Genomic DNA, 11,200 nt, shown 5'->3' with positions numbered 1-11,200 from the left:
AATATGGCAAAATAGGGTTTTCCCCACAGTTTTATCTCACCTAGCCGAGGAGTGATTCCTCAGCGTCTCTGTGATGCTCTGACAGATGCCACGGGACATGCAGGAGGGGAGCTGGCGGGGAGGGGTATCTGCATGGGATGTGGGTGCATCTGATCCAGACTAAAATGATGCTCTTTTTTTTAATTGTAAACTGGGATATTCTGCTCCCCAAAGCATGCTGCGGGCTGGGTCTCCTTCCTCAATCAATCCCATCCCAGTCTCCAGAAACCTTTCTCGCAACCCTGGCCCTGGAAGTGAGATATTTCTGTAAAATGGTAACACCTCGACAGAATAGAGATTTTTTTTTTGGGAGGGAGGGGGGTGGGGTGGGAAAGCCTGAGCTTTATCCTTCAGTTGTGTCTCCCAGGGAAAGTGGCTCAACCCAGACAAGAGCAGCGGTTGCGATAAGCCTGTCTGACAGACTCCATGTCTCTCTCAGCCGAGGCTCCTCCGCGCCAGTGATGCCACCCCTCCCTCACATACCTTTGTATCACTTCATCTGGATGATCCACATCCATCTAATTGTATCTGTCTTCCATATACTTTACAATAATTACATCCACATGAGCCGAGCTCCCATATCATTGCGGGTCTGTCTCGGATATGCCTGTTAGGTTAACTCAGTGTTGTTACATAGGAGGATCTCATTTTCAGAAGCTCAACATATATTTCAAACACAATTTCTATCACTCCTAGGTCTATATTTAGACATCAGCTATTTACCCACCACTGAAAACCCACCCACAATTTCAGGAGCCTCTGTGTACCATCTCTGTCAGCAGGAGATGATATGACAGGCAGAAATGCAGTCTAATGGACCACTATTAAAAAATCTGATTCAATTCTCCCTGCATTGGATTAAGACGTTCCTGGGGAGCGATCTTATTTCCATGGGGTGACACAGAGATGCGAAGACATTTCACTCAGAGGCACAGCGAAGGAACATCGTGCTTTCTGCTCTCCTTATTTCAAACCACTTAGGCTGCGATTATAAAACATGGCTCAGGGGGGCCGTAGCATCGCTGGGTTAAATGAAGTTCTTCCTACTGCAGTGTGGTTGCAGGGTTTTTTGGTTTGTGTTTTTTTTTTTTTTTCTCCTCAGGTACTGCTGGATTTCGATGCGTTTCGATGGCAGCCAAGAAGAACAAACGGATAATTCTCCAGCACAGCCCTGCGGGGTGTGAAATTAGGGTTTGGAGGGTGATTTATGGGGTGGTAGGATGCAGGGCCAGCACTTCCACCTGGGATGGCGGGGTCCAGCCCTGCCACAGCTTTCTCACCCTTCGCTTCCAGGCACAGGCAGAGCCGGGGAGGCAAAGATGAGCAAGAGAAGAGGCCTATGCGGCAGCGCTCGGGGAGCGGGATCCTCACGAGACACACGGATCGCGCCGCTTCTGTTCCACGGGGACTGGGTTTCCCTGCCCTGGAGGTCGCAGCAGCTCCGCACCCTTTGCCTCAGAGGAAGACCCAAACCAAAGCTGGTTTTTTCCATCCCAAACCACTTCTTGAGCTCCAGCTCCCGAGTGAAAGACGAGAATGCTGGTGAAAGCGAAAATATAGCAGCATAACTAACGTTTTCTGTGATGTTGGAAATGGGGAATACTGCAAATGGTTTGAACGCCTGGAGTGAGGCAGTGACAGGGCGAGGCGTGACCGTGACGGGCGGGCAGACCCCGGCCCCGCTCCCTCCCGCTCCTCCTCGGGCTCCGGCACCCGGGAGGGAGGGCCGGGCCCCGGGGCTGACCCCGGCACGCTGGGGGGGCTCCCACAGCCGCACCGGGAGGTGTTTCAGTGTATTTCCTGGTGCGGACACGTACAAGGAAACAGGCGGAGGGCAGAACAGGCACTGACTGTAGGCCGAGCTGTCGCGACCCGCTTGAACGCTCTCTCCTTTCCCCCTCCGCCCTTCACTCCGGTGAAGGTGAGCCCCAGCCCACCCCAGTGGCGTTTATCCCCCGGCCGCTCCCGCGTCGCTACGGGCTGAGGAGACGAGCGGAGGCGACAACCCCCCCCCCCCACCTCCGCTCCGCGCCGCAGCCCGGCGCGCTCTGAGCCCTCAGCCGCGGCCGCACGGCGAACTCTGTTGCGGAACCGCCCTCTTCCCCGCTTCGACCAATCAGAGTCAGAGCAAGCGTGACTGAGCTTCTCTTTAGCCTATCCGCAAGCTATCTGACTGCACCCAATCAGATGCCTGGGGAGATTTTTCTCGTCCAATGATAAACGGAGAGTGGAGCTTGGGCAACAGCCCGCGCTTCTTCGGGAGCGGCGTAGAGCTCAGCCAATCAGAGCAGCGCAGGAAAGGTTACCAGTGACCAATGAGAAAAGGGGGCGGGGAAAGAGCAGCTCGCGAGAATTTGAGAGGGACGATGGGAACCCGCGTCTGAGCGAGCGGACCAATGGGGAAGGGCGGGGCGGGGCCGCCGCAGGACCATTATAACTGGCAGGTAAGCGAGCCAATCAGAAGGAGGAGATAAGTTCGGCCCAATGGCCAATGAGCAGGGGAAGTCCTCCCATGGTTGAACTGCTACGATTGACAGGAGGGTCCCCAATTAGAAGGCCGCGCCCTTTCTAATCGTCCAATGAGCGAGCGGGGCGGGGAGGAGTGGGGGGGCGGCTCTTCCCGCCCCCTCCTCGCGGGCGCGCGAGGCCGGCCGGCGGAAGGACAGCCCGCTGAGCCAATCGGAAAGGGGAGAGAGGGGGAGTGGGCGGGCCTTCCGCCCGGCGGGGGCGAGGGGGTGGGGGTGACGCGCTCGGCGGCCAACGAGGGCGGCGGGCCGGCGCCGAGCGCCCAATGGGCGCCGGCGGGGCGGGGCTCGCTGCCGCCGCGGCTTCCAAGATGGCGGCGGGTGCGTGAGCGCGGCGGTCAGTCAGTCGGTGAGGCCGCCGGCGGGAGCAGGGCCGGGGGCGGGAGGGGGCCCCGCCGCCCGCCGCCATGAAGGGCAAGGAGCGCTCGCCGGCCAAAGCCAAGCGTTCGCGGGGCGGCGGGGGCGGCGAGGACTCGGCGTCCTCCTCCTCGTCGGCGCGGGGCGAGCGGAGCAGCAAGAAGCCCAGCGGCTCCGGCGGCTCTAACGGCAGCGGCGGGAAAGCGGCGGCAGCGGCGGCCTCCAACGAGAGCAACAGCGGGAGCAGCCGGCGCGGCCCGCACCCGGACAAGGCCGGCCGCGCCGGCAGCCGAGAGTACGAGGCCGGGGCGGCGGCGGCGGGCGGCGGGGGCAGCCGGCACGGCTACGGCGGCGGCAGCGGCAAAACCGCGGAAGCGTCGCGGAGCAGCAGCAGCCGCGGCGGCGGGGGTGAGTCCCGGGCGCCGGCAGCGGCCCCGTCCTCCTCCTCCTCCGAGTCGGGCGGCGGCGGGGAGTACAAGACGCTGAAGATCAGCGAGCTGGGCTCGGCGCTGAGCGACGAGGCGGTGGAGGACGGGCTCTTCCACGAGTTCAAGCGCTTCGGCGACGTGAGCGTCAAAATCAGCCGCCTCCCGCCCGGCACCGGCGCCGCCGACGAGCGTGTGGCCTTTGTCAACTTCCGCCGGCCCGAGGACGCCCGCGCCGCCAAGCACGCCCGCGGCCGCCTCGTGCTCTACGACCGCCCGCTGAAAATCGAGGCCGTCTACGTCGGGGGCGGCGGAGGGAGCAGCCGGCGGCGCAGCAGCCGTTCCCCGGCGCTGCTGGACAAGGAGTCTCCCTACGGCACGGCAGCCGTAGGGGTGGCGGCTGCCGCCGCGGCGGCTGTACGGCACCCCCCGGCTGGGGCGACGCAGCGGGCCTTGTCACCCGCCGGTAGCGGTGGGGCCCTGGGTTATCGAGACTACCGGCTGCAGCAGCTCGCCCTGGGCCGCTTGCCGCCTCCGCCCCCTCTGCCCAGGGAGTTGGAGAGGGAGAGGGACTACGGGGGTTTCTACGAAGCACGAGTGCGGCCGGCCTATGGGCTGGAGCGGGTGGCCGGTGTGGCGGCTGCTGGGGGTTTTCGCGGAGGAGGAGGGGGTGCTGGAGCTGCCGGCGAGGAGGAGATAAGCCCCGAGGATGACCAGAGAGCCAACCGCACGTTGTTCCTGGGCAACCTGGACATCACCGTGAGCGAGTCAGATTTACGCCGAGCTTTTGACCGTTTTGGGGTCATCACCGAGGTGGACATCAAAAGGCCGGGGCGCGGGCAGACCAGCACGTATGGTTTTCTTAAATTTGAAAATCTGGACATGGCACACAGGGCCAAGCTGGCCATGTCAGGAAAGGTGCTTCTGCGCAACCCCATCAAGATTGGGTATGGTAAAGCCACTCCGACTACCAGGCTCTGGGTGGGTGGCCTTGGGCCCTGGGTGCCCCTCGCTGCCCTGGCCAGGGAGTTTGATCGGTTTGGCACCATTCGCACTATCGATTACCGCAAAGGTGATTCGTGGGCCTATATCCAGTATGAGAGCTTGGACGCGGCGCAGGCAGCGTGCACCCACATGCGCGGTTTTCCCTTGGGTGGGCCAGATCGCCGGCTCCGCGTAGACTTTGCTGACACTGAGCATCGGTACCAGCAGCCCTACCTGCAGCCTCTGCCCTTGCCACCCCCTGCTCATTACGAGCTCGTGGCGGAGGCGGCTGCTTTTGGGGCTCACCGGGGAGCCCCACCTGATCCTCTTCGGGGGGCCCGGGACAGGACGCCACCGTTACTCTATAGAGACCGCGACAGAGACCTTTATCCTGAGACAGAGTGGGTGCCACCCCCACCCCCTGTACGGGATAGGAGTAATCGGGCAGCTGCCTATGACCCGCTGGAGAGCCTGGAGCGCCGCCGGGATGGTTGGTCCTTGGAGCGGGACCGAGGGGAGAGGGAATTGGGCAGTAGTAGTAGGGATCAGCCTAGGAAACGGAGACTAGCAGAGGATGGAGGCCGGCACTTGGACCGCTCTCCAGACAGTGAGCGCTCTTCTTCCTCCCGAAAGCGTCACTGTTTAGCCACGACCTCTCCACCGGACCGCAGCCCCGAGCTCCTTGGAGGGAGGGAGCGTTACAGTAGTGACCCCGAGCGCTCGTCCTCTCGCTTGCTCCTGTTGGAGCGGCCCTCGCCTGTCCGGGAATCGCGCAGGGGCAGCCTGGAGCGGGGTCAGAACGAAAAGCGCGACCGCAAGAATTCCGCCGAACGGGAGCGGAAGCATCGCGCTTCTGCGGCGGCTGTCGCGCAGGAGTGCAAAAGTCCAGCCAAAAAGGATGAGCGCGCTACGGAAGGAGGCGGCGGAGGCTCCCGCCTCAAACCTCCTCCTCAGAAACAGCAGCAGGATGGAGCGTCACAGGCCGGGGGAGCCCCCAAGCTGTGCTTGGCTTGGCAGGGCATGCTCCTGCTGAAGAACAGCAACTTCCCGTCCAATATGCATCTGCTTCAGGGGGACCTCGGTGTTGCCAGCAGTCTCCTCGTGGAGGGAGCGACTGGTGGGAAAGTAGCTCAGCTCAAGATCACCCAACGTCTTCGTCTGGACCAGCCCAAGCTGGACGAGGTCAATCGTCGCATCAAAGTGGCCGGTCCCAATGGCTACGCCATCCTTTTGGCTGTGCCTGGTGCATCAGACAACCGCTCCGCAGCTGGAGCTGCCGAGGCCGCCACCACCTCCACCCAGAGGCCACTCAGGAATCTGGTGTCCTATCTAAAGCAAAAGCAGGCTGCTGGGGTGATCAGCCTCCCTGTGGGGGGTAACAAAGACAAGGAGAACAGCGGGGTCCTGCACGCCTTTCCGCCCTGCGATTTCTCCCAGCAATTCCTGGACTCCACGGCCAAGGCACTGGCCAAATCAGAGGACGACTATCTGGTCATGATCATTGTCCGTGGGGCGTCCTAAGGCCCTCGTGTTCTCTGTACCCAACCCTGCCTACTCCTCCACACAGCCCCTCCAGCGTGTGCCAGGTGCTATGGGATACAGCCTTAGCCAGCCCTGTCATTATTTTAAATTAGATCTTTGTTTGTAGGTGACTTTCCCTGCCCGTTTTTCTGTTACTACATTTTTCTATAAAGTTAGAAGCCAGAAAGGTTGGTTAGCCGTTAGCGTGAATAGGATATTTTGAGAATCCCCTGTCAGTGGGGATAGCAGGGAGGCTAGGCCTGCTTTGATTTACATAAAAAAAAGAAAAGAGAAAAACAAAAATGGGGTGGGGGGGGTGGGGAGGGAAAGAACGAACTCCCATCTTCTTAATTTTGATTCGTGTCCTTTTTTCATTTCATGTATTTTCAAGCAAGTTCAATAGCTCATCCTCGATAGAGTTACAAACCTAAAAGACCAGATTTAAAGCACTCAGTAGTTTAAATGGAAAACCACATACTTCCTAGCGGACTGGTGTCAACTCATTTTTCGAGTCCTTGAAATTCTGTGACGGCCTCAGGCCAGCGGCCCTTTGGCACGCGTGATCCCTTTCCTCAGGAGCCTGAATGGTTTCCCTTTGAGTTGCATGGCTCAAGGTTGGTGTCCTTCAGGTGACCAGCACCTGCTCTCGGGTACACTGCAGAACATTTAATTCCTTTATTGGGTGTTTGATAATTTCATCCAGCCCCTCAAAATGCATGCACTGAAAGTATGCTTTTTTAACAGGTGTATTTCTCCTATTTCTGAGTTCTGTTGTATCCCATATATGCACTTTGGGTTTGTAGCAGTGACAATGTTTGGTAAATAGCTGAGGACTTTGTTACAAACCATGAATGTCTTGTGCTTACTCTGGTATGCAAGAAAAAAGGAGGTGCTTTAAGAATAACTTTAGTTATATTGTGGTTTTTTGTTTTTACTGCCTTTTTTCAAAGAGTTGCAGGTACAGTGGGGTCTGGTTCCACAGTGCAAACTCTGAGCAAATGTGCTTCTCTCCAGAGATGGTTTTAATTCTGTGATAATTTAATTACATAAAAGTTCTCATTAACATTTTACCTCTTTGTTAATAGCAAGAAACTGCTGTCTGCTAGGGACTTTTCAGGTACAGTACAGTGGGCATTACATGAGGTTTATCATTTTATAGGCATCTGGAATAAAGTGGTTTTAGCATCTTGGAGAAGTATTAAAAGTATTCCGAGATGCTGAGGTTTGAACTTTTGTTCCTGTGATTCTAGGAGGAAACAGTTTGCTCTTTTTTTTCAAAGAACTTATTTCATTTTCTTTTGGGCACTTTTCTCCAGCTGTCTTGGCCACCTTGCTAATACAGGCATTTAGGAGGGAAGAAGGGATCTAAATCCCTGTTGTTTTGTTTAACAACCGAAAGGATGTTGCAGCTAGCTTCTAAACTGAAGTGTAAATCTGTATCTATTTACAGGCCCCAAAAACGTAATCTTGCACTTAAACCCAGAATGTAGTCTTGCACTTAGCCATGTTTTTCAGAGACTTGGGCAATGTAAAAGCGATGCTGCTTCACTCGGTCGATCCTCCGCTATATTCCTTGGGCAACTGATACAGGGACAAGTTGATTTCTGTTTCAACTTGCACGACGCAAAAATCGAGTTCAAAATGCAGAATAGTACATGAAGGAGGAAATGTCTTGAATGTATTTTATGGGCACAGCAGTTCTGAAGTGGGACTGTACTTGCTTGAGATTCACTGTCACAATTATATGAATTTCTGTCACACCGCTTTACTGAACCACTCGTCAGAGAGTGCTTTGGTTTAAGTGGGCTTTGATTTCCTTTATCTGACCGGAATGAATAGACGTAGTATCCCAAGCATCGCGGTGAACTGAGAACTTGAATGTGGCAGCGTATCTTGAAAACAGGTTTTGGTTTTATAGCTACTTTTCTTTCTAAATGGAAACTTAGAAGCCTCATTTAATGCTCTTAAATGTTTGAGGGTATAATCCAGGATTTCTGGGTTGTTGTCCTTCAGCGTGAATGTAATAGACTTAGATGGCAGAATTCAGCTGTTCATCTTACTATTAACAATGAGAATTTTTCGAAATGACACCGATAACGCAAATGACTATATGTTTTAGAAGATACAGTGTATTTACCACTTATTGCAAAGAATGTCTGTTTTAATTCTAGCAGGTGTCTGTTGTGTGTCAGCAGGTAACCAACGCTGCTGCTAACTCACTTGGAAGCGCTGCTTGCATTTGGAGTGAGTTTTCTTGTTGCATCTGACATGAGTCACTTGCAAGCGCAGAGTTTTCAAGAAAAGAAACTTGAACTGCTGGGAATTCGAATCTGCCCTAAACCAAAAAAAAAAAAAAGAAGCACTAACGTTGTTTGTGTTCAACCCTAAAACTTGCTGAGAACAGTGTTTGTTACGCTGATACGCAGTAGGCACCTGTTTTTTAAAACCCATAAAACTTGGGGTCAACGTAGCTTGTCAAAGCAAACTCAGTGTGGGAACCCTTTTGGAAAGAGCATCCTAGGTGCACTTCCGTTTTTCCTTGTAATATAGCGGTGGTTATACCTGCCACAGGCTTTTATGAGTCAAAATTGTGCTGCGCTGGAGGGTAATAAGGAACAGGCGAGGCTGTATTTGACTCCAGGTTTTCTGGTTCCTTATTTAATGGAGTACCTGCTTCTTTAAATCTGGTTTATTTGTGGTTGCTGCTCTGTTTTGTAAGCAAGGATTTTAACACCCTTTGAGGGTTCTTAATGTCAAAACATAGTTGACTGGCAACTTTTTTTTTTGCCGGCACTTAAGTTCACGTGCTGCCATCAAGGCTGGTACAGCTTGGTCGGCTGTGCTTTTCTCTTAGGCTCTGAAGCGTGCACCATTGGAGTAACTGTCCACTAAAAGTCGTCTTGGCCAGGGCTGAACGCGAGTAGAAGTCCATGTGTGATACCACTTCTGTATAGAGCAAAACAGATGTAGCAGACTTTAGCTCTCTCGTTCTGTTTGGCATTATGTTGCTCTAGCGAGAGCTCAGTATTTCTTCTAACGTTGTGTGCAGCTGATGTTCCTATATTTCATTAGTTTGTTGAATTAGCGTGGAAAAAGGATGTCCTTTTCCTGAATCATTTCATAGTTGTGCTTTATGCTTTGGGGAAAGAACCTCAAATGACTCATACTTTTGTTTAAGATTTTAGTTGTTTTTTGTTGGTTTTCTTTTAAATTGGAAACTTTACGCAACTTCCTTGGCTGCGGCCAGCGGCTTTGTTTGCTCCTGTCTAGCGACCGGTCTGCTGTTCCCTGGGACTGCGGCGTGAGCACTGAGGTTACCCTCAACGCCAGAGGTTTCAGGTTCCTGGGTTACAAGCGCTGACATATTCTTGTAAGCATCGTAGGGAGAGGAGGGTGTTATGTGCCTGGCAGACAAATCTTGCCCTCTCTCCCCCCCCCCCCCTCCTCCCCCCCCTAAGGATGTTAAAGGATTGAAGCGTTTTGGTGACAACTTGCTCAGCCCCCTGTGGAGGGTGGAGAAGAGAGCTTTAGATTTCTTGCATTGGTTTTGGGGAACTATCTGGTTGATGGTAACTGAGGTGAAAGGCCTTAAGTATTAATGGGGAGGAGGAGTGAATCAAAATTGTGAAGACTGGTTCAAAAACTCTGAGGACTCAGGGAAAAATGGCTTGGAAAATCGTAGTTCCTGGCTTGAAGAAACAGTGTTGAGGGCAGTACTCCTGGGGAGTCTGCTGTACGCCTGTTGAACAGAAACAAAGAGTGGAAGAAATTATTGCCATGTGACTATAGAGCTTTTGGGGTTCTTTCCCCTTTGTCTCCCCCTTTATTACTTTCTGCAGATAGCACCGAAGGACGAATATTCCAATGATTTATAAACTGAATGATGAGATGATTTTTGTATTAGGCTTAAAGCAGACCGTATGGTTCGGAGAATGGTTAATTGAATATTCAACTTCATGCAGTTTTGATTGTGTGAAAATGATGGATGAGAAATATTACTTGAATAGCAACAATTTTAAATTACATTAGGTGTGTCTTTGATTTGACCTTTTCTTTAATATTAAGAGTTGTCCGCTGTTAGAATTACGCAGCAAAATGAGAACAAAAGAGAAACGTGTAACACTACATTTCATATTTTTGTTGATAAATTGCCTTCAGGAAGTATTCTTTGAGGAAAGTCAACCGAATTATCGATAATTCAGTTGGTTTTTCTCATGGTTAATTATTTTGATGTGTCCCATTAACTGTTACTGAAAGTTGAATAATCATCAGTACTGTAAGCCTAGTTTAACCTCGGTCCAAAAAGAAGCCCTGCACTACTTGTTATGCATCTATACATAGAAGGTGACTTCATCTCAAGGTTTCATGCCCGTGGGTGGTATTGGTGCTTTTTGAAGTCCAAGTAGAGTGTTCAGAAAGGCCTTGTAGCTCTTTATGTTCATCTGTATAATGTAGGGAGGGGAAAAAAATCTGTTGTATACATTTGTATTGAAATAACATTTTCTTTCCTCCTGCAAGCAAAGCTGGTGGACTGCAGAAGACAACCGCATGGGATACCAAGCTCTAATGGACCTTTGGGAAGAGAAGCTGTGGCTTATGTGGAATTTACATGGGCCTCTTGATGGAAGAAAGCTTATCTGTTTAGTATTTGTGCATTTTACTAAAATGGCAGCTTTAAAAAAAAAAAAGTTGTGTATCTGCTATTGTGATGCCAATGCCCGTGTTTTAAGTGGAAAAAAAAATGACCTCTTTGCTTTGTGCTGTGTACACAAGATTGCTGGAAAAGTAAAGGAATACCCTTTTTATGGCTCACACAGCTTAAAAGTAGCTGTCACTCAAACATGCGCTCACAGTTGAGCTGATTTTGTTTCATTCTAAATAAATTGTTTCTTTTGAGGAAAATGGTTTTTCTGCCTGGAAGTGAATTGACGACAAACGTTTGACCCCTTTGTTTGCAGCGGAGGGGTTACTTGCTGCTGCTGCTCGATGTTTGATCTGATAGTTGTGGGTCTTGAGCAAGAAACAGGGAGACCGACACTTTCGCGTTGACCAGCCTGTTGTACCAAATCTGAAGAAGTCTAGTTGATTGTCTTGCTGTGGCACCCCCTTTGTTTGCAGTGAAAAAGGGGGTCACTTGCTGCTTTACTCCTCACCTTGACGAGGAAGCGGTGCTGATGCTGGCATGCAAGAAGCAGGGAAGCACCACCCTGCGTCTCAGAACGGTGTACAAGTCTGGGGCTTCGCTGGTTTGAAGAGCTGGAGTTCCTGAATTTTAAGTTTCTGATTTATTTTGTTCACCCAACATGTTTGGCTTTAGTTTTGATTATTTTTTTTTTAATTTTGAAGAAA

General features: G+C 52.2%; 1 protein-coding gene across 2 annotated transcripts; it reads left to right on the top strand.

Annotated features, from left to right (window-relative positions):
- Positions 1 to 2,790: 2,790 nt before the first annotated feature.
- On the top strand, positions 2,791 to 10,932 carry RBM15 (RNA binding motif protein 15). Of its 2 annotated transcripts, XR_012778469.1 has the most exons (2): positions 2,791 to 9,221; positions 10,370 to 10,932. XR_012778469.1 is itself a non-coding variant. In XM_075521574.1 (1 exon), the coding sequence occupies exon 1, from the start codon at positions 2,972 to 2,974 to the stop codon at positions 5,849 to 5,851; it is 2,880 nt and encodes a 959-aa protein (XP_075377689.1). In that variant the 5' UTR covers positions 2,791 to 2,971; the 3' UTR covers positions 5,852 to 10,919. The 2 variants fall into 2 exon arrangements, 1 of the variants encoding a protein (XP_075377689.1); XM_075521574.1 differs by having other exon boundaries at positions 2,791 to 10,919.
- Positions 10,933 to 11,200: the final 268 nt, after the last annotated feature.

The sequence above is a fragment of the Mycteria americana genome, chromosome 20, assembly GCF_035582795.1.
Source record: "Mycteria americana isolate JAX WOST 10 ecotype Jacksonville Zoo and Gardens chromosome 20, USCA_MyAme_1.0, whole genome shotgun sequence".
NCBI classification, from domain to species: domain Eukaryota; kingdom Metazoa; phylum Chordata; class Aves; order Ciconiiformes; family Ciconiidae; genus Mycteria; species Mycteria americana.
The sequence above is the reverse complement of the archived record's forward strand: the minus strand, read 5'-3'. Positions and strand labels throughout refer to the sequence as shown.